Here is a 26,776-nt window from a genome sequence, read left to right on the forward strand (position 1 = left end):
TGCACTTTAACAGAACATTTGAACGTAATTCAACCGTTAAACATGTGCACAAGAGTCATATGCATCTAAATAATAATAATAATAATAAACAAGCATTTCTATAGCGCCCCGCGAAGAACGGAGCGCTTTACAAAGAAGAGGAACAAAGAAAACATTGAATCACGGAAACAAATGAGTTTTCAATTTCCGCTTGAAAACAGACAAAGAGGCGCTTCACGCAAACTGATCGGAAATTCATTCCAAAGACGAGCAGCGGTAGATGTGAAAGTCATGTCACCAGATTTCTTGTACGATCTTTGAGAACAAGCTGGGTCCGATCAGTGGAGGAGCGCAGTCTTGGTCTGTGTACAGCAGAACCAGTGTTCTGGAGTTGAGTCACGGCAGAAAGATAACTGGGGCAAGAATGTTGATAGCCTTGTAGACATACAGCATGAGTTTAAAAGCAATTCTTTGTCTGACAGGGAGCCAATGAAGTTCCCTTAGTAAGTCGATAGAGGGCACGTCCTGTCCACAAGCCATAACTAACCGCGCTGCTTTGTTCTGCAGGCGTTGCAGACGAGTATATCGGCCTCGCGCGCCCCATTAAGAAGGGAGTTTGCATAGTCCAGGCGGGATAGGACGAGTCCTCTAACGACATGATAGCGGCGTCAATGGTGATGAAGCGACGAATACGCCACAAGTTACGTATGTGGAAGTTGACGGACTTACATATGGTATTAACTTGACTAGTCATGGGTGAGAGATTCATCAAAAGTAACACCTAGGTTCTTGATTGATGTAGATCTCCAAATGGATAAAGCGCCCACGCTCAGATGAAGATCAGGAAGAGCAGCAGACACATTTCTATTGGCAATTAGAAAGAACTCAGTCTTATCCTGGTTTAAGCGAAGCGTGTTTTGAATCATCCATTCGTTGATCACACCAATACAAGAAGATAACCTTGCAAGCACCTGTTCACAGTCACCATTTGATTTGGGATCATACTCGGCATAAAGTTGTATGTCATCCGCGTAAGCATGGAATGAGATTGAAAGCGCGGATGATATCACCAATTGGGGAGGTGTATAAGATAAACCCATGTGGGCCTAAAACAGAACCCTGCGGTAAGGAGTACCACATGACATGATCAGAGGAGAATTCGCCATCAATGGAGACTTTAGTGACACGATCCTTGAGGTAGGTGGAAAACCAAGATTCCCAATACCAATTTTGGATTCTAATCTGGCCAGAAGGATGTCGTGGTCGACGGTTTCAAAGGCAGCGGACATGTCAAGAAGGACCATGAGGACAGCCTTATTGTTATCAAGGGAACGCAGCAGATCATTTTTCACCTTCAGAAGGGCTGTCTCCGTACTGTGGTGACGCTTGTACGAAGACTGAAAGGGCTCACCTAGATTGTTGCTGTCCACATGGGCCATTACTTGACGTGACGCTGCCTTCTCGATGACTTTGGACAGGAAAGGAAGGTTGGAAATGGGCCGGTAGTTTTTGAGAGTGTTTATCCAAAGAACTCCTCTTAATAACAGGAGTAATGATGGATTCTTTGAGGGCAGAAGGAAAAGCGCCACTGGAAAGAGATGCATTAACTATCTTAGTGATAAGAGGAACCAGGATATCAAGGTACTTTTTGATAAGCCAAGATGGAATAGAGTCAAGGGTACACACTTTGCTGGGGATTTGCCTGATAAATCACTTTCTAACTGTTGAAAAATTGTATTTTTACTGTAAAAAAGGTATTTTTTCCCCGAATTTAGTAACGAACGGAAATATTCGCCATGTTGTCTTTCGAAGTACTTGGACGATTCTATTACACCGCAGGGGGCGAGGTTATTTCTGAGGGCTGAGTTTTATTTTTTCGTTTTGGTTTTAGCTGCTGATTTGTTCTTTCTTGTTAGTAACTAAGCCGCCACTCTGGAATTCAAAGTTAAAAGGAAAAACTAAAATATAGTATTGTTTTAAACTCCATGAAATACATTTTTAAAAAGGCAAATAATCATCTTGCATATTGTATCACCCCTGCGGTATAATAAAATCGTCCAAGTGCGTCGAAAGAAAACATGGCGGATATTACCATTTGTTACTAAATTCGGGTAAAAAACACCTTTTTTACAACTAAAAATACAATTTTTTCAACAGTTTGAAAATGATTTGGGTGCATATGACTCTTGTGCATATATTCAACGGTTGACTTATGTTCAAATATTCTGTTAAAGTGCATTTAAAAATTGTTGTCGTGAGTTGTCATGAGGGGTCGTGAGTTGTCGGTATTTAGTGCGACCCTTTAAGGTATAAAATATTGGAGTCATTTGGTCATGGCCTGGTTTGGTAAATCCATGGCTAAAAAGTAAAAGAAAACTTTGTCAGGCTTGTGGCTACATTGCTGGGTTCCATTAGCGCACTAACTGGATGAGTCAACATGCTTTACTTCTCTTTTGTTTTCATCTCAAAGCGCATACAGGGACTTCTCTGTGATTGTGATATGCGCTCTACAAAAATGGTTGATTATTATTGGAGGCAGAATTCTATCTCCATGCGTCAACTCACGTCAACTCAAGGAAATGAGTTAAAAACATCTCCAACAAAAAAAGGGGCGCTGTATTACTTTTTCAAATTATGACAATTTCGAAGAAATTTTGACAGTCAGTTGGGTCTACCCATGGTGGAGCTATCCATGGTGGTGGTCTACCTTACTCCAGAGTGACTTTGAGTCCTAGAATAGAAGCAGAACTAGTACATGATGGGGTTCGTTCGGCTATCGTCTACCTTAAAACGGGAGCTAGACGATAGAGGTTCCACAGTGCAAGTGCGGTAATCTTCAAATTTTCTGAAGCAGAACTTTAAAGGAAGAAGAAGAAGAACGAAACTGTAGAGTCTTACTAGACATACGGATTAAACCAATACTATAGACGAATTCAATCTTATGTGCATCAACATGTGTCTTTATTCCGTTCCTCGGTTTTCCACCCCTTTCCATGTACTCTTACACGAGGCCAACTCATTTGCATAAATGTATAACATTACATGTATTACAGTGTGATCACGTGAACACTACATTCTCTCCTTTCTTAAAATAACAAACCCTTAGTTAAACTGGAAAGTAAACGCACAGTATCAAACTTTAACTTTTAACAACATCATCAAGTTTAAACAATGTTAACCATTTAACAAAACAATTGTGTTTCTTTTAAAATACAGTAGTCCATACTATGACTTATCATATTAGACTTAGACCGGGATATTGCAAATTTTATGTTGGTGAGATATTTAAAACTATCCCAGAAAACATTTGTTACTTATCTTGTATCTCCTCTGGTAAACAATATTTACCCTTACATCCTGTGCTTACTGCTTATAACACATACTTTAAGTTTTATCTAAACATCCATTACAAAATCATCAAAACGCTTAGGGAGACAGTTTCTCGTTGTACGAACTGCCCTTGGTGAACCTAGCATTGGACTTGAGATGGAGACTTGTGGGTCTACAATGTCTCCACTAATATCCTCATTCTGTATTGGATCTTCGATACTCTCCTGACTAGTGTCAGACTCTGTTTGCTGGTATTTCTTTACATGAGTGCTATTTCTTTTGTATTTCACTCCCTCTGGAGATTCAACAGTGCAACTGTTACCCTGTTTCTCCACTAATGTGTATGGCACTGCATGAAATGGTGTACTCATTTTGTTTTGTTGACTTTGCTTCACCAGTACAGCATCTCCCTTTTTCAGATCACTTTCTTCTGCTCTTCTTTTGTTATCTACATACAACTTATTTTTGTGTTTCATCAGAGCATCTCTGTCTTGAACTTCCTCATCATTTCTGTACTCTAACTCCTCTATTTGTGGCAATTTTGTTCTGAGTTTTCGCCCAAACATTAACTCAGCTGGGGACACACCTGTAGTGCTATGAGGAGTTGTTCTGTACGCAAACATGTATGACCGGATTTCCCTTTTCCAGTCCTGTGACTGAGCATGAGCTATTCTAATGCGCTTCATCAGCGATCTGTTTTGTCGTTCAACTTCACCATTTGCTGCAGGGTGCAGAGGTGTCACTAATCTATGGTTAATACCATTTTCATTTAAGTATTCCTTGAACACTTCTGACCTGAACTGTGGGCCGTTGTCCGAGGTAATTGACCTTGGTAGCCCATAACGAGAGAACATATTCTCCAGTGCATTCACAATCTTAGCTGTTGTAGTATCTTTCATAATTTCTACTTCATAAAATCTACTGTAATAGTCTACCACAACAAACACATAGTGTTTTGATGGGAGAGGTCCCAGTAGGTCAATGGCCAAGTCCTGCCAAGGACCCGTAGGCATTTGCGTTGGATGCAATGGTTCTGGGTTGGGCATCGCACTTACTAGTTGACATCCATGACATGATCGAACTAATCTCAAAACATCTTTATCCATGTTTGGCCACCACACTTTACTTCTCAACCTTTGTTTTGTGCCTACTATGCCCAAATGACCACGATGTGCTAATTCTACACATTTTGTACGTAACGTCTTAGGTATGACTAATCTTGTTCCTCTCAACACCAGGTAACCGATTGAACTCAACTCATTCCTGATTGGAAAATAATTAACACTGGATTTATCAAAATCACCTTTCGCTAGACACTTTCTAACTTTGATCAATTCTGCATCGTCCTTTGATGCTTCTTCCACTTCACGTGTAGTTAAAGCTTTGGGTGTTGCCTGTTCTGCAACAAACTTAACATACTCCTCAGCTTTATTTGCTAGTGTGTTTGGTTTATCAGCTACATTGCTTTTTACCAACCTTGACAACACATCTGCAATGTTTTGTGGCCCAGGTGCATATCGAATTGTATATGTGAATGGCATTAATCTTAACACCCATCTCTCAATTCTGGCATTTGGTTTTGACTTTGGCCCATACAACACTTCTAGTGGTTTATGATCTGTGATCAATTCGAAATTCAATCCATATAGATATATCTGAAATTTCTCACATGCCCACACAACGGCAAGTGCTTCTTTCTCAGTAGTAGAGTACCTTGTCTCCACATCACTTAATGTCCTACTGGCATAACTAATGACTCTAGTTTCCCCTTCATATTCTTGAAGTAACACAGCCCCTAAACCAACATTACTTGCATCCGTAACAAGTTGTGTACGTGTAGCATCAAGACGGTAATACCCTAATGTCTCAGTCTTAGTTAGGCAATCCTTCAACACATCAAAACTGTTTTGTTGTTCTTTGCCCCATGTGAACTTCTCATTTTTCTAGTCAGCCTACGCAATGGTTCAGCCACAGTGGCCAAATTTGGAATGTATCGTGCTAAGAAATTCACAAGTCCCAGAAAACTCTTGATTTCGGCTGCATTGTTGGGGGGTCTTGCCTCTTTCATGGCTTTGATTCTCCCCTCTGTGGGCTCAACTCCGTTTTTGGATAACACATGACCCATGAACGTAATCTTTGTCAAACCAAACTGACACTTTTCCTTATTTAAGGTCAAGTTCTTTTCCTTCAGTCTCTGCATGACTTTCACTAGTCTTTCATCGTGCTCTGCTTGGTTTTTTCCATGAACAACAATATCATCTGATATGTTTTGAACTCCTTCACAATCATGTAGTACCTGAGCTATTACTTGCTGGTACTTCTCTGGTGCTGCACTTATGCCAAACATCAATCGTGTATACCTATACAGGCCTTTATGGGTTACAAACGTTGTGATTTCTCGTGAATCTTCTTCCAATTCTATCTGGTGATACCCATACTTCATATCTAACTTACTGAAAACTTCACTACCATTCATATTGTACAAAATCTCATCAACAGTAGGAATAGGATGCCTTTCTCTGATTATGGCCTTATTGGCTTGTCGCATATCAACACACAGTCGAATATCGCCATTTGGTTTGGGTACAACAATCACTGGGCTTACCCACGAAGTTGGGTGATTAACTTTCTCTATTATACTTAGTGACTCTAATTCATCTAGTTTGTCACTGACCTTCTCTCTTAAGGTGTATGGTACCCGGTACATGTGTTGTGCCACTGGTCTAACCTCTTTGTCAATGTGCAACTTCAGCTTATGGTCCTTCAACTTTCCTACCCCTTGAAAACATTCTGGATAACTATCTATCACTTCTCCAGCCACAAGGTTTACACCAATCTTAAGCACACCCAGTTCAACACTTGTATCTTTACCTAGAAGTGCAGACCCTTTATTTTCTGTGACATAAAAATCTGCTTCTACTTCAGTGTCTTCATGACTCATACCATCAACTTTAATTTTGGTTACAAATTTACCAAGAACCTTTAATGGATTTGTTGATCCATATGCATACAACTTCTTATTACTTCTTTCAGATTTACACTGAATTCTTTTACCTTTCAATTCCTCCCACAGACTTTTGTCAATGATATTTACTGAAGCTCCACTGTCAATGATAACATCTACTGGTATGCCCTGCCCCAAACTTACTTTGATCTTTTCCTCTTTATTACTTCCCACCATGCCTACATGGAATGCAAATTCAGTGTCACTACCAGTTTTAGTGTCTTCTTGCACTGTGTGAACTTTTCCTCTTGGTTTATTTCCTCCGGTTCCATTCCATTTTTGTCCTTTGTTATTTCTCCATTTGGCATCCTTTTGCTCGTAATTGTCTTTTCTGTTTTTGCTCGTCTGGGTCTTGCAAGCAACTCCATAATGTCCGCGATTTCCGCATTTGTTGCACACCGCATTTCGGGCTGGACACTCCTGATCACGGGCATAATGTCCTCTGTGTCCACAACGGAAACACTGATCACCGTTGGCATGTTGTCTTGTCCCAGCGCCGCCTCTATAACCCTTGCTGGCGTCTCCATGTTCACCATTCTTTCTCCTTTGCTCGTAGTCAGAGGCCTTGTGTCGCCTTACAGCATTTACATGTGGACCATAGTCTGGTTTCTTCGCCTCCATATCCTTGGACTGTTTCTCAGTCAATTCTACATTTGTTGCGATCATCCTCAAACGGTCAAGTGTTAATGATTGCCCCTTTTCTAACAGTTTGGTACGAATTTTATGTGACTTACATTGTGCAATCACCTGGTCCCTGATCTCCTCGTCTGACTTGTCAAACTCGCATAATAATGCCTTCTGTCGGAGCCGCACTATGTACTGATCAACTGTTTCCCCGGCCGCCTGTTCCATGTTGCGAAAACCATAGCGTTCGTACGGCACGTTGATTTTCACTTCGAAATGTTTGTTCAAGGTTTTCACGGCTTTATCATACTCGTCTGTTCCCTCCTCCTCCGTCAGGGAAAAGAAAATATCCTGAACGTCAGGACCGGTACAATGCAGTAGAAGGGCTTTCTTCTGTCCTTGATTTGTGACTCCCTTTCCAACAGCAAAATACTCAAACCCACGCAACCATCGCCGCCACATTTGTCTCAACTGTGCGGGGTCACCATGAGGGTCAAATTTCTCAACTCCATTCAGCTGGATATTCTGCGCCATTTTCGTCGGTGTTTCGCACTTTTCCTCTGTTTCAAAACAACTTAAACTTTTCCAAAAGTTGCTATGATGTTTATCCTCGTCGCCAATTGTAGAGTCTTACTAGACATACGGATTAAACCAATACTATAGACGAATTCAATCTTATGTGCATCAACATGTGTCTTTATTCCGTTCCTCGGTTTTCCACCCCTTTCCATGTACTCTTACACGAGGCCAACTCATTTGCATAAATGTATAACATTACATGTATTACAGTGTGATCACGTGAACACTACAGAAACCGCTGCGCTGGTAGTAAAGTTCTAGGACTAGGACTCTGTAGTAGGAGTACTGGCTTCCCCATTTTTACTTACCCTCCAGATGACGATCTCAGGCTAGTCTAAAAACAGTGACTTGGTTGCTAGCTGCTATCTACACACACACCTGTATCTCTCAGTCTCTGTTTATATCGTCTGTGCTGTGGTTTTTGTCGTGCACACTAGCTATATGCAGGAAGAAAAAAAGGATTACAAAAAAACAGTATCAGGCATGCGAGACACCGACCAAAGTTATATCATCACTTTATCTGGCTAGTCTCTCTCTCTAAACTTGCTGCTGTTTTTTTAGGGCGCCCTCATTTATAGTCTTGAAAGTATCTATCTCCAGTGAGAGTCGTGGGAACCGTTGTGCCATCATCACTGCGACAAACATTTAACGACTTGTTCACAAGTCTAATATATATATATACATAACTTAGCTTGGTGCGCTCGTTTAGCTTCCCTAGGTCTCCCCCCCCCCCCCCCCCCCCCCCCCCGCGGTGCTCACTCGGTCCGATGAGCCCCTGACAAGAGATATCTCTATGAAATGGGTCAAGGGGTCAAGGCCGCACAGTGACAGGGCACTTTCTGTGGTTGGGGGACTGGAGTAAGCATATATGGCATAATGAAGATCAATGGACTGAAGAGTCTGGTAGCATTTTGACAAATCTTTCTCGCTCCAAAAAGTAGAAATCATATACGTGTACAGTGAAAAATCAGAAATGTTCAACGTTCTACACTGACAAATTACACTGGCACTTTTATTTGACTGTTAGATGTATAAACCAAATCCTTTTTGGTTTTACATACCAGTAAATTCATTGTTGTGTATAATTTTATGGTTTACAAACCATTTAAAAATATATTTTGTAAGTCTCCAGACACAGAGGGCCTGAAGGCCACTTCAAGGTGTGGGCTACAAATACAATATTATTGTTTTTCCAGAGGTCGTTGCCACCATGGGGCTGAAACCCGGGTTACCTCGCTTTACAGCCCATACGGATGTAGGCTTGGGTATCATCAGTCTGAAGCCTGGCCTGCATGGCAGAAAGCACTCCTTCCCAATTTTATGTAGCAAGTGTCACGACGGGGATTCGAACCCACACTCTGCTGATCAAACACCCAGAGCTTGAATCCGGTGCTCTTAACCGCTCGGCCATAAATAAAAAAATATATAAACATTAAAATGTTTACACTCTACTGCGATACCACTGGGCAAAATATGTGTATACTTCAATTGAGCTCAATATTCATAAGCCAATGAACCATCAGAAAAGTAATTGCCTGTAATTGACCACATCATGTGAGCGAAGAAGAATTTTGTAAATATTCATAAAATGACCACAGTTAACAGATAGTGACCACCGGCCAAAATCTGTCAACACCTCAAATGTAGCTCAAGCACATGAATAAGGCTACAATCGGGTAAGGAATGTGGGAGAAGTTATAGCCAATGTAAATATTCATTAAATGACCACTGTTCTCTAACCACCAGATGTACATAATCTTTTTCTTTGCAAATTTTATAGGAATAATAATAATAGGAAATAAGCTATTAAACAACATATAAAATGAATTAAACAGCTTAAACATGAACACTGTGAAAAAAGGTCTTTTTATTGCTCAAAAATACTCACAAGTACAATTCTGCTTGATAAAAACAAAAATCACAAGGGAATTTTTACACAATCTTTTTCGTTGCCAATATTTAACAATATAGTTATGAATTTTTGTTTATTGTTTTAAAATACTTGTGATAGATTTAAAAAAAACAAGTTAATTAAAGTTCTTTGACTTTGTGCTGTGTGCATAATTTTGGTTTATTGGTAAACAATTGCAGTAAAAATGTATTCTTTTAGGCTATATTTTCTTAAACTACAAACACAACAAGACCAGCAATTTATACAAAATAGTTCAGTACGGTGTATAATGTCAAGAAAATGTTATATTACAATAATATAACATTATTTCTCACTAACATACAGTCAATGATAACAAAATATAATTTTTTTTTTTAATGTTAACTAAACATACAATTTGAGAATCAAAACATCTTTATCTTATGAATAAAGATTATATGTAGTAAAAAAAGTGCATGAATTATGTTATTTTAACTAATATAGACCTATTGATGGATTTTAAAATCTAAATCCTGTCTTAAAGGCAGTGGACACTATTGGTAATTGTCAAAGACTAGTCTTCACAGTTGGTGTATCTCAACATTTGCATAAAATAACAAACCTGTGCAAATTTGAGCTCAATCGGTCATCGAACTTGCGAGATAATAATGAAAGAAAAATAACCCTTGCAACACGGAAGTTGTGTGCGTTTAGATGGTTGATTTTGAGACCTCAAGTTCTAAACTTGAGGTCTCGAAATCAAATTCGTGGAAAGTTACTTCTTTCCTGAAAACTATGGCACTTCAGAGGGAGCCGTTTCTCACAATGTTTTATACCATCAACCTCTCCCCATTACTCGTCACCAAGAAAGGTTTTAAGCCAATAATTATTTTCAGGAATTACCAAGTGTCCACTGCCTTTAAAACCCCATAAATACAAAATACATAAAAATATTTAACTATAGTGGTATCTCAAAAAGCTTATCATTATTGTAAAAGGTTTGAAACTGCCTGTTCTGAGATCAGAGTACTCGTCCAAAGATGCCTGTTGTCCGTAGTGTGTAAAGTTTTTAAAATTGATCATTCCTACTAAATATTTTGTTTGCATTGCTTTAAAGGGTTTGGGTACATTGTGTAGTCCCTTTAATGTTTTAAAATGTTTTGCTTTTCAAATGTTATTTTAATTTCTTGCCTGTATGTAGAGTTCTCCGGTATTTTAATGTTTTTAGTTGTTTTTGTGTGTTGTTGCGGTCGGTTAATTATTTCCTTCATAATATATAGACGGATTTCGGTGCGTCGTTGGCCGCCATCTTTGATGTACAGTGGAAGTCAAAATGCACCTTGTAAGCCGTTGTAAAATGTTACCCTAGTTCTAGTGCTGCTTGTTAATTCTTTAGGGTGTCAAACATGAACAGAAAGTATTTGAAAGTATGAAGTAGAGCTGTAAAAACTACTGGTTAAATCTACACTAATAATAATTAAGTAAAAACAGTCTGGATGCCAAACTGGTACACATGACATCTGTACTTATAGCAAAATAGACAGTTTTATGAGAACACACTGGAGACGTCCTGGTGAAATCAGCATCTCTGAACTGTGTGAAAATTTCCCATTTACCCTTTTTTTCCGGCTAAGGGAAGAGTAGGATCTATTGTTGGTTTGAGCTGACTGGGGTAAGGTAAATCTGGCACCCATCTTTAGGTTTCAATGTTGTCTCCAAAATGTAGCCCAGGGACTGTCCAGGAACCAGACTAAAGTTGTAATGCTGGATAAGCTTAGCCAGGAGAACACGAGCCTCAATCTGTTAAAATATAATAAGCAGGTTTTGTTTTTGTTTATAAAGTTAATAGTTGATTAATTTTTTTTTAAAGAAGATTTTCTCTGAGCAAATGTTGACATGATGCTTTTTTTTAAGCGAAGAAAAACATTAAAAACATGTTGAATATGCGACAGGAGGTAGTGTAATACATACATCATTGTCAAGGCTGATGGACATAAGATAATGTTGAGATCCTGACAAAATCTGTGAACATCCTTTGACAACAATTGAATAAATTTGTTTCTCTGTGAATTTTGATTGATACCGTTTAGAAGGAGATACTTACCAGTGCAAATTGTTGACCGATGCAGTTTCTTGGTCCAATAGAGAATGGGGTGAAAGCACCTGATGTACTGAGGAAAACAAAATTATAAACACCATTACACAAAAGTTTTAGTGCATCGTCAAAAGACCAATCCATTAAGCTCCGCCCCATTGTGTGTTGACCAATCACAAGTCAATGCACAACCAAAAGTCTGACATGCGTGCGTGTATGCTTGGTGCGAGCGGCAGAGTTGTGCAGAATGGCATTTGAGAGGCTCACGTGTTCCTGCTCACACGTGTGCCATGAACGGAGCCTAATACATCGGTGTACTAATCCAGTAGCCTGCAAAACACAAAGTGTCTTTGTTCAACCAAACCCAACAGAGAAATCCTTTAGAAAAGAAATTAATAAAAAAAAGCAGGACCCACACACCAGATATTTAAGGTTGTGTGCTTCAAAAGCTTTTATTGGCTCACAGTTAAGAAATGTATCATAAACAAGACAGCTTTAAAGTCAGTGGACACTATTGGTAGTTACTAAAAAAAATGATTGTCATAAAACCTTACTTGGTAACTAGTAATGGGGAGAGGTTGATAGCATAAAACATTGCGAGAAACGGCTCCCTCTGAAGTGACGTAGTTTTCGAGAAATAGACAATTCTCAGCGAATTTGATTTCAAGACCTCAGATTTAGAATTTGAGGTCTCGAAAATCGAAATCAAGCATTTGAAAGCACACAACTTCGTGTGACAAGGGTGTTTTTTCTTTCATTATTATCTCGCAACTTCGACGACCAATTGAGCTAAAATTTTCACAGGTTTGCTATTTCATGCATATGTTGAGAAACACCAAGTGAGAAGACTAGTCTTTGACAATTACCAATAGTGTCCAGTGTCTTTCACAATGTATAAAGGAACAGCTGAATCATCTCCACAAATACCTTTCTCGCTCATTTTTTTTAACAGAAAGAAACTAACGCTCCAAGGGCAACCTTGGCATTCATGCACAAAGAAAGCAGGAGATAAAGCCCTCTCTGTACCAAAGCTAAGAATTTGGATCTCCATCTCACAATTAGTCTGGTGCTCCACGTCAACACCCAACTTGGTGTGATTTGTAACTTTTGGAAAAGGTCTCAATAGAAATGATTAGTAGCATGATTTGGAGGCAGCGTTTGAATAGTGAAGCTTCAGGGACTTTACCTTTCATTGCCATGAAGAAATCGATCCGGGATAAACTCCAACGGGTTCTCCCAATATTTCCCATTCCTTCCATTGGCATAGAATGAAATCTAGAAGACAGAAGGGAATCACTTTGTTACAAACCAAATAGAGTTTGAAATATTGATTCAGGTATATTTCAGGTCTTATTTTTCCTATTTGTTTTGAAGTGTCGGTTAATAACTTTCGAAATAATAAATAAGAAGTTGAATTTGAATATATTTGGTATAAAAATATATAACTTACCCCTAGGACGGTGGATGCAGGTATCTTGGTGTTGGAGATGACACAGTCCGATGGTGCTACCCTTAGCGTTCCAGTTGCAGGGGGACATAGACGAAGGGTCTCTTTCAAAACCTGCCACAAGAACAAAACAACAACTTTTTTATCACTAAAAGCCCATTATAACTCACCTCTTGCCAGTTCTGTATCCTGGTTTGCTGAAACATTGTCATGTGGGGTTCAGAAATATAGGCTAGTGCATGAAATTTGCGCTGCTGTAAACAACATCGCAGGTGAGTTCCCGAACCAGGCAATATACTCAAAACTTTTGTCTAACTTCAACGCTCTCTCTCTCAACAGTGAACAGCAACTAAGTTCCTTCAGTGGTTGAATTGTTTATGGTTGAAGTGCTCATGAGTTCATTGTTAAATTATATAACTTTTGAACTTTTTTATATTTTCTTTTATGAGAGATCACCTAACAACACAAGGCCGGATGGCCCCTTTAAGTTGAGGGCTACACTTAACCTATTTGGAATATCGTCCCGAATTAACTGTCACCAGGGTACGTTGCCACTCACTCCTGGGGCTGAAAAAGGGCTACCTCCTTGACCGTTTGTAATGGTGTAAGCATGGGTATCATAAGCCTGGCTGGTATTGCATAATGCACCTTAACAACTTTTTATGAAATCTTGATGGTGAAAAGTGCCTTGCTAAAGGGCATGAGAGTCATGACAGGGTAACAAACCCAACACCAGAGCTTGAGTGAAATGGGCATAGACTGCTCAGGCACGACACGCCACAAAAATTGAGGCCAAAAGTAGTACGAGTAGAGAATTTAGTGGATGAAACATCTTCAAAAGTTTGTCTAATGAAGTTCACAGTTTGTAGCATCTGCTGCTATCTATCCCCCTTTATTAGTAACAGTAGATAGCTGAAAGCGTAGTCTATTTTTACTGTGTCTGTCTACTGTGTCAAACGCTTTACATGGCACATGGCATGCTTATTTTTCTGTTTGACTTGCAAGATTTGAAACTTTGTGTGAATACAATCTGGTGAGCTTTGTGGAGACACCATGCATTCAATAAAACTCTTTCTAAGTTATCAGTATGCTCTGATCATCTTTAGGAATATGCTGGATTAAGCTGACAGAATGTCCTCTGAAATTTACTTACGGCAACGGTGTATTCCAACTTGGACAGATCCTCATACGGGATGAACTCTTTAGTGGAGACAACGGCATTGACTTCAGTTTTCAATCTGTAATTGGGCAGTACACACCTCAGTTATTATATAGTATGAGGATCAGGTTGGATCAGTGGTTTCTTTCCGCGTCTTCCACCTTTGGGACCTGGTTCGAAGTCCTACCCCAGATTGTAGCCTTGCATGTGGATTGAGTTTTGAGCCCTACCTGATTTTGTGGGGTTTTCCCATTTGGGGGTTTCCTCCCACATCTAAAACACTTTGTATTGTTTCCACCCTGTAATTGGTGTTAAAATGTGTATTAATAAACTTTATTGTGTGTCTGGCAAACTGAACAAACTCAGACGAATTCCCCAAAGAACTACCAAATATGTACCAAATAGAGTAATGAATATCTTCAAATTAATTAGATTCCGTCAATTTTGATATTTGTTTACATTAAAGGGGCACATTAACCTAAATTTTTAAAAAATACTGGTTCGAAGAATTTGGTATTAAGTGAAAATTTATAACATTTGCTTCTGGAAATTCAACCAGCAGACACATCTGGTCGCCAACACAACACTCTCTTAGGCCTCTCCAGGTTCCCATTTATCATCATCATCAGTCGGCTGCACCTTACACACCTTGGTTAAGACAAGCAATTATGGTTAAGTGCCTTTTTCAAGGACAAAGTTGTCACGACGGTGATTCAAACCCACACTCGGAACTCGAGTCGGTAGACCTCTAGGCCTCGAGAAACCAATGTCACAATTAGGCCTAGTCATCATACTCCAATCTTGAAGACAATAAAGTATACACAGAAATGCAAGAATTTACCTGTACATGACTTCTGGATTCTGACAAAGATGTAAGATCGTCAAGGCCAACAGGTTAGCAGTTGTCTCTTGACCTGACAAAAACAAAGATAAAGAAGTGAAAGGAACATTACATAACTGGTAAGAAAAACATCGCCTAAGATCAAAGATTTACATAAAACGTACAAGGTCTAATGAATGATGACGATAGTAGGAAACAGCCCCTTGAAATATTTCATTGTGGGAAATGTCATATATAATAAGAAATAAACAAGACTGATTTCCCGTTTGGAGTTAATCGTAAATTAAAGAGTAAAAAAGTGAATTTTTGATCATCGAATCATAACGGCAGTTGAAGAAAATTAATATTTCTGATATTATGATATTGTGTTATTATGATATGATTATGTGTTCTTAACTTGGGGTCTTGGTTTGATTCTGAACTTACAATGAACACCCACATCAATAAAGCTTGCTCTTCAGCCTTTTTTCATCTCCATAACATCAAACCAAATTTCTAATTTAGAGGTCTCTAAATCAAATTTGTGGAAAATTACTTCTTTCTCGATAAACTACGTCACTTCAAAGGGAGCCGTTTCTCACAATGTTTTGTACTATCAACGCCTCCCCATTACTCTTTACCAAGTAAGGTTTTATGCTAATAATAATTTTGAGTAATTACCCATAGTGTCCACTGCCTTTAAAAACACCTGAGAACCAGTAAAAATTCTCACCAATTTATCAGGCCGGCTAGTTCAGTGTTCGAAAGCATCTCTATTTTATATGAAATACGGAATAATGAAAAAGCTGGCGGGCTAGTGAATCTTAAAATCCTTACCAGCAAGAAAGAAAGTTACAAATTCATCCACCATATCCTCCATGTCAAGAGCTCCAGAAGAAGAAACTTGAGATGCTTCAAGGATGAACGCAAGGATGTTGTTACCCAGCTGCTCCCCCCGACCAAGAGCGCTTAGCTGACTGGCTATGATCTCTTGTCCAGTTTCACGCAAGACACCAATGGCATGGCGAACTTTTGCACGATAATCACGTTCCGTTTTGGACGGGTTGTACTGTAGAAGTAAAGAAAACAATTATTTTTTTTAAACCGTTTGACAAAAAGTTCAGATAAATTAATAAAACAAAATCTGCTAATGATAATAAACTGAGAGGCTAATTATCCTTACTTGCAGCTAAGAGCTGAATTGCGAAGGACGCGGCTACAACGTGATCGAGAAGCAGAGGCATGCAGGGGCGGCTATGGTAGCTAGCCATATCACAGCAACCCTCCATGACCTTGGAGCACAGCCAGAGATCAAAAGTGTTTGATTTGTCCCGAGGGAGGAAAGCCAGATGGTCTGGAAAACCCTTGTGGCACAGCAGAGAACCAACGCACAACTCAACTCATATTACAGCCCTGCCTGGGTATTAGTCTGGTCCCCTGAACAAAGATTCCTTGACGTCTCTTGTTAAAAATCTTAGGTCAGGTATCACCCACGGTTACAAATAGAGCATGACGCAACTTGCCAGGGTCGGGGGTCATCTTCAGGGAAACCATGTCTGCACTAGTTGCAAAAACGTAACCCTCCTCCCGACGGCCGCCATGCCGGAGGGTTACAAGATTATTTTGATCGGCAATTAATGACAATCTGGTTCGACGTAGAATTTCGACAGCTAGTCACCAGATTTGCCCCATTTTTACCAATTTCAAAAATCATGAAACTTAATCCTCAATCAATGTCTAATGAACACTCAAGTCAAAACACCTTTGAAGAAAAAGGACAAAAACTTACCAGATCCCGGAGAGATTTCCCAGGTTTATATATTTTGAACTTGTCGCATCGCTTTGCAAACGCTTTATTTAGGCACAACGCCTGCATTGGCAATAGCTGGCATAAAAACTCCTGGATCTACGGCCGACATTACGATTCCATACCGAACATCAAGAATACTGTCCGAATGTTGACGACAACACGTTCGGAACATTTCGGATAACTTCGAAAAAGGAGGAATTCCTCCTTTTTGGTCACGTGATTTTGGGTGATACCGGACCCTAAATTCAACAGAGCCTAGTCGGAGATTTTTGGGTCTGGGAACCAGACTACCTGGGTATTTTACCAGGGTTACCTTGGTGAGAGGTGAGCGCTTTATACACAAGCCAACCATACCCCAATGATAATAAGGGAATTTAACGAAATCAGGATCCTCCCTTACATTATCACATTCAATAAGCCATGTTTGAACAAATTTGCATGTTACAAGAATTTTGTGCATTTTTCGTGGAGTTTATGCCAAACATAGCAGTTATAAAAAATAGTAGTTTTAATGAAATAATCAAGACTAATAAAAGTAAATAATATAATGCAGAGATTGAGCATAATCAGTAAGACAAGCAAACAAAATAAAATATTACTAAAGGTTCACTGAAGCAAGCACAGAGTAAAAGATGGCAATTGAAGCAAATAAAAGCAAATGAAATTTTAAGAAGCAGAAACAAAGTGACTAATATAATGCAGAGACTGAGCAAAAGCAAGTGAACAAAATAAAATATTACAAAAGGTTACCTGAAGCAAGCACAGAGAGAAAGATGACGCGTGGAACAACTGAAGGCAAATAATATTTTAAGCAGCAGAAACAAAGTAAATACCGTAATATAATGCTGAGCTTACGCAAAGGCAAGCAAAAAAAAACAAAACATGTGAAGCAACTGAAGGCAAATGAGAGTTTTTAGGCCATGACACGTGATGAAGCAACTTAAGTGGCAGAAACAACAACGGGTACTCTCCTCTTCCCAGCCGCGAAACGGTACTTGATGCCTTCCTGGTAGGCTTTGACAACCTGTCCAGACCACCTACTTTTTCCTGTTTTCGTTAAGATCCATCTTGGTCAGGTCATCTGTGCAGTAGGAATTTTTGCCGGACTGTGACCCTGGAAGTAATTTAGCATCATCAGTAGGGCGATGTTGGACCTTAAAATCCTATTCATACATACCTCAGACAGTTTTGCTATGCCTATTGGTGGAGAGCGCGTCACGTGGGTGTGTATAAACCCTAGATTATGACCAGTAAAAAGTGTTGAAACGTGGGTGTGACACGCGAGCTTGCACCTGTGCTTATAAGACCGTTTCTTCATTCCGATTGGTCGAGAGCAACGGCTGGGACAGTTGTGCCACATCACGCGATACGCACAACGCGCACAACATTCCCTTGTGAGGAGTTGTTTACCCGAGGGCCTTACCATTTCATAGCTGGAGGGGTGTTGTGTTGAAAAACATCATTGAACAATTACAATTTGTGCATTTATTTGACTTTTTGACCAAAAAGTGTTGATGTCTTTCGACCAAAAAGGTGTTTATGAATGGGAATCAAAGTGTGCTGAAACGGTTTTCAACTAGTGGTTTAAACCCGCCGAGGCCTGGTTCTTGATAATTTACCTCGACTTCGTCTCAGTAAAATGATCAAGAGCAAAGTGGCGGGTGAGTTGTCGTAATTAGAAACAGGGCATTACAGGTATTTTTTTTTATGCTGGATGAACCTTTGCTGTGTTTTTTTGCAGAATGCATACTCCATACACAGTTGATGATGGAAAAAAAAGCTTACCACAGATGAGTCAGTGAAGCATTGGTCTAGCAAGCAATGGAGAGAATAAAAAAAGACCATCTTCGACAAAAGCAGATCAGGTCTTTCATCTTGCATTCCAAGTCATTAATACACACCCTGAAACTCTACTGTTTCATTGATATTAGCTTCTTTGTGTCAATACGATTACGTAATTCCACCTGCCCTTAGTATGAATATCAGTTAGTAACTGGCAAAAATGTCTCACGTTTGGTGTCGAAAATCCGACGCAGTTGATGTGTAGCCTGTAGGGGTAATGCAAGTGGAAGCTTCGCTTCACACACTGATTCTGTTGATTTTCTCAACATGGCTGGAATGATACTCTTTCAAATTGATCACAGAGCAGGAGCAAAATATAGCCTTTTGACGTTTACCGGTAGATGTCAAATTAGCAGGTGGAAACGTAGGATTTTTCTTTGTCAGTCAGACCCGTCTTGTTTACTCAATGGCCATTTTGAGAAATGTTCTTCAAGAAAGGATTGTTATTATTTTTTATATACTTCTAGTAATGAAACCTAGAATGCCTCATGAGTGAACTTAATCACTGAAGCTCGCAAGCCAGAGGAAATCTATCAAAAAGGGTGCTTGTGAGCCAGATTCACCAAAATTAACTTCTACGACAAGTGTTTTCTGGGGTCTTTTTTATGTGCACTACCAATTCCAGTAGTCAGGACCTACAGCTCTAATCTCCTTTCTGAAGGACAAAGCAATAATGGTAAAGTATCTTGCTCAAGGACACAAGTATCGCAACTAGGACTTGAACCCACACTTTGCTGGTCAGGAACACCAGAGCTTGAGTCTGGTGCTCTTTACTGCTCGGCCACAACACGCCATGAAATCATAAGGACCAAGAAGGTGTTAGAATTCTCTGTACCTTAGTCCATGGATTTGCAACCTGCTTTTCCAAGCCTTTCATGGCAATGTTGAACTCCTCATTAAAAGATGTTATCTTCTCAGGATCAAACTGATGGAAATTTACTCCGAAGGCAACCTAAGAAAACAAAAGTTAACAAAAATGAAAAATGTGAAAGTATATGAGTTTAAAATGTTTTCAATCGATATGAAAAACAAGTCATATGACTATAAATAGGTTTTAATTATGTCAAAAAAAAGTATCATTTTCAATACCCTTATCCAGCGCTTTTCTGAAAGGTTCACAAACAGCTCTGTTACGTAATCACTCATGTTACGTCATAGTTGGGAGCTCCAATTTGTGTAGCCGCTTTGTTGGGTCACATAAAGTATGAAAATTGCTCATTGACAATTACCAAAGTTGACAACTGGTTTAAAGTTCAAAGCCTGATGCATACCTTTGCGATAATGTCAATGGTTGCCTTGCTCAGCTGGTCCAAGAGATGCACATTCTTCTTGCCATCTGCACTAGCACTAAGGTGCTCAACCAGCAGGTCGGAGCTTGCGTTGAACTGACTAATACAAGTCTTCAGGTAGCTGTGGAGGTGAACATTTTCATAGATTACCGCTTTTATAGATTGCTACCTAGCAAAAGTAGGATAACAGTCACTAATTGTACGCTTTGTCAGCTTTATTTGATAATGCTTTCAATCGGACAAAAGTGCATATGGAAAATTAGCAGGGGACCTCTGAGCAGCTGTACACACTAATGGTTTTTTGCTTGGTTACTAGTTTCTGTTTCTCAAGATTTGCCTGTGCTTAGCTGTTTTATGAAAGTGGGCCGTCAGCTATTCTGTGCTATGCCATTTACACATTACCTTCGACTGAATGCAGGGTTGAATATGTCTCGTCGTTTGGCCCACATCGCATGATCTGGTTCCGTCAAAAGCCCATAGCCAAGAAACCGTGCACCATAGACCTTAGAAGCATCATTATAGGTCCAACCTTTTGAGTATAGTCGATCACCCGCCACAAGTATCTCCTATTAAAAAAAAAACCCAAGGGATCAATCTCCCATTTTGGTAGATGACTTGAATCCTGACACTAAACACTATGTCCACAGATTTCAATTAATCTTACCTGGTTTGAAGATGATATGGTACAAAACGTCCAATGTTACTTACTAAGGTGCTATAGTTCTTGAGAAGTGAATAGAACAAGTCATGAAAATATTTACGTCTTAGCGAGACGCAAACTATTTTAGCATGTGAAACGTATTTTCGTGACATTGTTTTACTCATTTCTCAAAAACTACAGCACCTCAGCGAGTAATATTTTAAGGGAAGCCTTGGAACTCTTTGTCTCTACAATAAACTCCTATTGTCCCCTCACTTATCATGCCATCAATGGCTTAGCCTCTGGCTAGATTTCTGATCTTATTCATTATCTCCTTGTCACGTGCCTGGTCTGCAATCTTCTAGAGCCCTAAACTTTTTGAGCCAAGATTGGCGACAGGCAGGCCCAATACTTCCTAGAGGCACGTAGGCGATTGCGTCAATGCCCCATGGTCATTGCCTTGATGCCCTGGAAATGCTTCAGTAGAAATTTACAATTTCCTCATAGAATGCCCTTTACCAAGGAGAATATGCCTTGTTGCCCCTTGCCCTTTCAAAATTGAAGCATACATGCCTGGACAGGTCATTTTTTTAACTGCTGCTCTTCAACTGTGGAATGTGTTACCACTACATGGGCAAACATCTAGATCCTCAAGTACTTCAAAATCTCAACTCAAAACGCATTTGATTTTTCTAGCACATTCTCACTTATATTATGATTGCATATGAACATTATAAGAGTGGATTTGGGCGTATTATAAGTTTGATTACTGTTATTATTATTATTATTATTATTATTATTATTATAGGTTTTCTTGGTCAATTTCGTAAAATGAGCAACCAATTTAACCACCAGCCTATTCTATTTATGATGAAATTGAATGCTACTAAAAAAGGGTCATTCGATTTTTTTTAAGACTAGTCAAATCTACTTTTACGTCATTCGATTTAACAAAATAATCATTTAATTTAACAATTCATCGAAGCTGCATTCAAATTCGCAGGAGTGTTTTTGAGGCGTGTGTTTAGTCATTCAATTTCATTTTGAGGCAGTCAATTCTGATATTTGTGCAGTCTTAAAAATGCTTGGTTAACTTGTTGTTTCCTTACACGAATGTTAAAGGCATGCGGTTAATGTTTTGGCACTCTTGAACATAATATGCCAAGATGTCTGACCCGCCAACTTGAAAAACATTTAAGAAAAAAAATAAAAAAACATTCAAACACATTCATATGTCAGGTCTTGGTCAGTAAACCATTGAAGGTCTCCCGAAAAAAATAAAGAAGAAAACAACCCTTATGGGGCCCAAGGTAAAGTCTACTGGAAATATAAAACAAAGAAAATAAGGTTCGCTCGATTTAAAAGTGAAGGTAGGTACGAAACGGTTTGCCTTATACAGTTTATCTGTTTATTCGTATTTCTTTAGTCGTACTTATTTGAATCCTCGGTGAGCGAAATTGATTGCCTCTTTACAAAATTGAAAATTACTAAATCAGCAAAATCTCTAGCCGAACCAGCTTTGCTAAATTGAATGATGATTGTGTGTCATGAAAAAGAATGAGTGTGCTAGGAACTTGAATGCCTCAAAACAAAATTAAATGACCGAATTCTGAATTTGAAACGCAGTAAAAACCGTAGAGGTAAAAAAGCTTTAATTCGAACGCATGAAAATTAAATTGGCTGCTCATTTGCCGAATTTGACCGAGAAAACCTATATTATTATTATTATAATATATAGACAGAAGGACAAACAATATCGTCCTTCTGTGGGGCATACCTTAATAGCCCGAACATCATAGAAATACACAAAGCACTGATGGAGGAACCAAAACACAATCACATCACCAAACTGGTCTCCCCTGGAGAAAAAAGAAAAACAAATTGTCAAAATCCAGTCTTCTCACTTGGTGTATCTGAACATGTACATGAAAATTTGAGCTTGATTGGTCGTCGAAGTTGTGAGATAACTATGAAAGAAAAAAACACCCTTGTCACACGAAGTTGTGTACTTTCAGATGCTTGATTTCTGACCTCAAGTGCTGAACTCGAGGTCTCAAAATCAAATTCGTGGAAAATTACTTCTTTCTCGAAAACTACATCACTTCAGAGGTAGCCGTTTCTAACAAGGTTTTATACTATCAACCTCTCCCTATTACTAGTTACCAAGTAAGGTTTTATGCTAATAATTATTTTGAGTAATTACCAATAGTGTCCACTGCCTTTAAAACTATAAATGATTATTAGCTCAGAAAAATAGTTGTTAGTGTCTTTGTTAGAGAACTCACCAGTCCTTCAAGGCATCATCATCCAGTTTTCCCTTCTCAGTGTATTCTTGGATATCTTGAATGTTTCCCAAGAAAAAGCTTGAAGAAAAAGAAAACAGTTAATAAACTGCAAAGTAGTAGTTGAGTATTAATATAGAGACATGGCGTATACAAATATTGACTGCTTCGAGTGCTATGGTTAAAACTCTGACTCCCTCTGTGATCCCCGGACATATGTGATGCGCTCTAATACCCCGTTCACACAGCCCTACGACCTTACTAAGACCATGCCAATCACCGTGCTCTCAAAAATGTATCAAGTCGGGACAAAATCGCTGTAAAAAAAATCAAGCAAAAATGCAAATTAAAGACTGCACGCAACATTTTAAATTCAATGCATTTATTTTGTACAAAAGTACTGTTCTACGTCACCACTGTTGCTGACTCGCTGCCATTACGATTACACCCAGATTGATGCCGATCTAGTAGTTTCCTACTGCGAAATAGTTGCCGACAGTGCTGTCATCACTCCACGATGCTACCACACTGCTTGTGCAATAATGGCGTTCCCACTACAACCAACGACTTTCCCCCGCTCATTGTTGGCTACAACCCGGCGGGGAGAGAATGCAGCTTCCCGACCTGGGAGATCTCAACCCGACCAAACCAAGCCCATGGAGATCCTCCCAAATTTGGCCCACGATTGGTCCGCGATCTGCCCTGCTCTCGACCACTTTTCCACCGTTATAGAAGCGCTGTCTATGTGTGAACGGGATATTTACCAATGAAAAGGCAGATTTTTTGTAAGGGGTGTTATAATACGTTATCTAGCAGGGATAAGAATTGACATATGTGAAACTTCCAGAACAGTGGCTCACTGGCCAATGTTTTCTCTTTTCTATGACCTAGAACCTCACAGGAAGCTAACAGAGGAAGCTCACAGAGTCTGTGCATCAACAGACAGACACAGCTACAGGTTTGGACACAATGTGGACTATTTGTTCTCTCTTTGGTGGCTGCTTTCTCTCAAAACAATTTGCGTGTATTTTTAGGTTCTGTTTACTTCCTTAATTTATTTTTCATTTTACTGTTTTTTTAATGTTTAATAATTTTGTCCGTCCTGTAATTGGCGCTTGCACTGTCCAATGTTGAATAAAATAAAAAGTAAAAATAATAATAATAATACTATAATAAAATAAAATAAAGCTCAAGGAGATTTTAAGAAAATTTTGGGATTTTTATAATCACTAAATAAATAATAAGTAACTAATCAGACTTAAAATATTCAATGATGTTTTTACTAACCCTGTGGGCCCAACTATAAAAACCTTATACTAACCTTCTCCTCTTGGGGCCTGGGATATGACTGTATTTGGAATGTCTGTAATGCAGAAACAACACCGAAGCAACGAACGCAATAAGACAAACCAAGAACACTGACCCAAACGTCATCACAAGCAACTCACTAATTGATGCCATTGCTGAGCTGAAAAGAAAAATTACAATATAAAGAGCTATTATCTAATGGGAAGGGAATGACTGCAAAGGTACATCCTCTTCAGATAAACATTTGTGTGACACATGTAAAAGCTAGTGGTACTTGTAAGGATGACGATGATATAAGACGGATTATTCTCGGTTTACAATGATCTGGGTTGTATTTATCTAGCGGCCATTAAGCAAGTGCCCTATCTCAGCCTGATCGATAGAGGGCGCTAGACTATTAACTTTTGAAATATTTGTTTTTATTAATTTAGTTTAACACTAAAGTAACACCCTAATTCATTTTAGGGCCTTTACTTCAACATCAATGTGAATAAACTAAATTAAAAAATAAAAAATAAATAATAACCACTCTATCATTATCAATCAATCATACCCCAAAAATAGGGAACAAAACAGAGGCTTAGAGGCAGAATACCCCGCAACTCAATAAGGGCGACTTATGGATGTTGGACAACTCAACGGTAAGGACCCTAACCCTAACCAGCCCCTCCCCCTTTCCGGCCCTGTGCGCGCCTTGTGCCGAGGCTCCTGTCACGGCCATCCATAGACTTGTCTTTGTCATAAGTCAAGTTGTCTGACAGTTGAAAAAAACATCCGTTGAGTTTTCCGAACAGTTGAGCTGTCTCAACCGTTGAGTTGCCCAAACAGTGGTCTGAACACCCGACTTATGTACTAGGGGACCAATTTTGAGACGAGTCCACCTCCATGCTTCGTCACAGTCATTAACAGTGACTTTGTAGTATTTTTTATGTTGCACGACATTGTGACAGCCATCAAATTGATGGGGCCACCGTAACGAACCTCAGTCATAGTTCTAGGAGTAGGGCTGAATAACTTGCCGTATGGCGCCACCACTTTTTCACTCATTTTTACAAAAAGGGATTTCTCATTGAGGTAAATTAGAAACTATATCGAGCGAAAAAGTGGTGGCGTCATACAGAAACTTTTCCGTAATTAGGGCTAGACCCAGTAACTCGGGCACTGTATTCCTTTTTCCATTTAGAAAATGGCCGATATTATATTTTATAATTTAAAATTTTCTCGAAAAAGGAATTCAGTGCCACAGTTACAGGGTATATCCTCTGCTTACCAGTTTTCACGCTATTATGCCTTTTTCCATGAATTGGGAAAAAAATAACGATGCCATATATCAACCGGGCTCTAATTATCTTCATTTGTTAATATGAAGTATGCAAACATTGAAATGTTCACACTACACACCGATCTTGGATGACTTCAACTGGCCCCATTTGTTTTGAGTTTTTCCTGTTTTCACGGCAAACGAGAAAGTATGGTTTCCCGATGAAGCCATACATGGAAGAAACATCTGCAGTGACTACAAGTGTTCTTTGAGACTCTGTGTATGACTCTATAGCCAGCAGTTGCCTTCATTTTATTCAAAATATTTTTTTATTAAATTTTTTTTATATATTTTTTCTTATCATTTATAATAAAGCGTATAAATAAACAGTGATAATTGAATCAACAAGCTGATGTTTAAATTTTAATATTAATAATAGTATTGATACGAGGGTTACAAAATAAAAATATTAGAAAATGATGTAAGGCACATGGCTTCTTTAAGCCTCATTATTTTTTTTAAGAATGCTCAGCAAAACATTCAGTCACATGATTTTGATCATCATGAATTGTGAATTGAAATAGCGGTTGATGAAACTTTTTCGATGGGCAAATATTTTTATATGGCCTCAACATTATGACATATTTTTGTACCTTGTAGAAATGCCAAAAATACAAAACTTTTTGCATTTACAAGTGCAAATGACCAGTAGTGGAGCCTTACGGTTACGTGTTTCTAAGTTTTGGTCAAGGGAGAGGAGACTCTTTGCTTGGCAAATAAAACCACAAAATTTTTATCTAGGGACTGTTTACATCGCGCACAGAGGAGGTAAAAGATTTGCCACGATTTTAGGGACACCTCGAAAACAGGACCTCCGAGTCCTACGATATAGTATTGGCGATAACGTAACCCTCTTGCCAACGGCGTAGCCGGCAGGATCGAGGGTTACGTTGAAAGCTACGCCGTCGGCAGGAGGGTTACGTTATCGCAACTAGTATAGGGCATCTAAAGACCATTATAGAGCAAGGAAGCCACCGAGTTATACCCAACCCCCTGCCGATCTGTTTGCACCGTGATCTTGGTTGGACTCTTGTCTTATGGACTTGGTTGGAGCATGGAGGAATAAATTGGAGGAAGGAATTCCAATAAATTTTTTACCACCATTTGCACTGCCCTGACGTCCTACCCTCCCCCAACCATGCCCCAAACCAACACAAGGAGTTGGCTACTACCTCCCCTACTCCTTTTCACTTACCCTCCTAAATCCTCCTGACAAACAATCCCGGCAGGTTGGTCAAAAAAGTGACTTGGAAAAAACTACCTCCATGGATTTTTTACATCTGTTCTTTATCTCACTGTCTCAGTAACTATGGGCCATGGCGCCCTCGTCACTGTTTATATAGTTTGATGGATGATCATGTGAGTGTGAGACTGAAA

General features: G+C 39.2%; 4 protein-coding genes across 6 annotated transcripts in view; all 4 read right to left on the minus strand.

The window, feature by feature from the left end:
* LOC117300325 (cholesterol 24-hydroxylase-like) overlaps positions 1-8,013 on the minus strand; it is a 36,567-nt gene extending 28,554 nt beyond the window's left edge. For all 3 annotated transcript variants that reach the window (XM_033784219.1, XM_033784190.1, XM_033784112.1), the window contains exon 1: positions 7,825-8,013. The gene's annotated coding sequence lies outside the window, so the exon portion shown is untranslated. The remainder of the gene's footprint in view (positions 1-7,824) is intronic.
* LOC117296348 (uncharacterized protein K02A2.6-like) lies at positions 3,375-4,415 on the minus strand. Its single transcript, XM_033779228.1, has one exon. It carries the CDS (start codon positions 4,413-4,415, stop codon positions 3,375-3,377), a length of 1,041 nt encoding a protein of 346 aa, XP_033635119.1.
* LOC117296366 (uncharacterized protein K02A2.6-like) lies at positions 5,198-7,471 on the minus strand. Its single transcript, XM_033779248.1, has one exon. It carries the CDS (start codon positions 7,469-7,471, stop codon positions 5,198-5,200), a length of 2,274 nt encoding a protein of 757 aa, XP_033635139.1.
* A 2,256-nt stretch (positions 8,014-10,269) lies between the features above and the next one.
* LOC117288430 (cholesterol 24-hydroxylase-like) lies at positions 10,270-26,708 on the minus strand. The gene is made up of 14 exons (XM_033769292.1): positions 26,595-26,708; positions 24,092-24,238; positions 22,774-22,851; positions 22,266-22,347; positions 20,251-20,414; positions 19,831-19,969; positions 19,395-19,511; positions 15,745-15,976; positions 14,929-15,001; positions 14,082-14,166; positions 12,932-13,042; positions 12,668-12,756; positions 11,491-11,557; positions 10,270-11,186 (listed from the first exon to the last, which is right to left on the minus strand). Exons 2-14 carry the CDS (start codon positions 24,229-24,231, stop codon positions 11,034-11,036), a joined length of 1,530 nt encoding a protein of 509 aa, XP_033625183.1. The 5' UTR covers positions 24,232-24,238; positions 26,595-26,708; the 3' UTR covers positions 10,270-11,033.
* Between the last annotated feature and the right edge of the window lie 68 nt (positions 26,709-26,776).

The sequence above is a fragment of the Asterias rubens genome, chromosome 1, assembly GCF_902459465.1.
Source record: "Asterias rubens chromosome 1, eAstRub1.3, whole genome shotgun sequence".
In the NCBI taxonomy this organism is placed as follows: Eukaryota; Metazoa; Echinodermata; class Asteroidea; order Forcipulatida; family Asteriidae; genus Asterias; species Asterias rubens.

What these genes read in the sequence shown, in the direction of transcription:
- LOC117296348 (XM_033779228.1), bottom strand. Translation starts at nt 4,415, where the DNA reads ATGGATAAAGATGTTTTGAGATTAGTTCGATCATGTCATGGATGTCAA.
- LOC117296366 (XM_033779248.1), bottom strand. Translation starts at nt 7,471, where the DNA reads ATGGCGCAGAATATCCAGCTGAATGGAGTTGAGAAATTTGACCCTCAT.
- LOC117288430 (XM_033769292.1), bottom strand. Translation starts at nt 24,231, where the DNA reads ATGGCATCAATTAGTGAGTTGCTTGTGATGACGTTTGGGTCAGTGTTC. An exon ending in CCAGGCCCCAAGAGGAGAAG is followed by an intron (nt 22,852 to 24,091) that starts GTTAGTATAAGG and finishes TTTTTCTTCAAG; the next exon opens with CTTTTTCTTGGGAAACATTC. An exon ending in AACCCTGCATTCAGTCGAAG is followed by an intron (nt 19,970 to 20,250) that starts GTAATGTGTAAA and finishes TCACCTCCACAG; the next exon opens with CTACCTGAAGACTTGTATTA.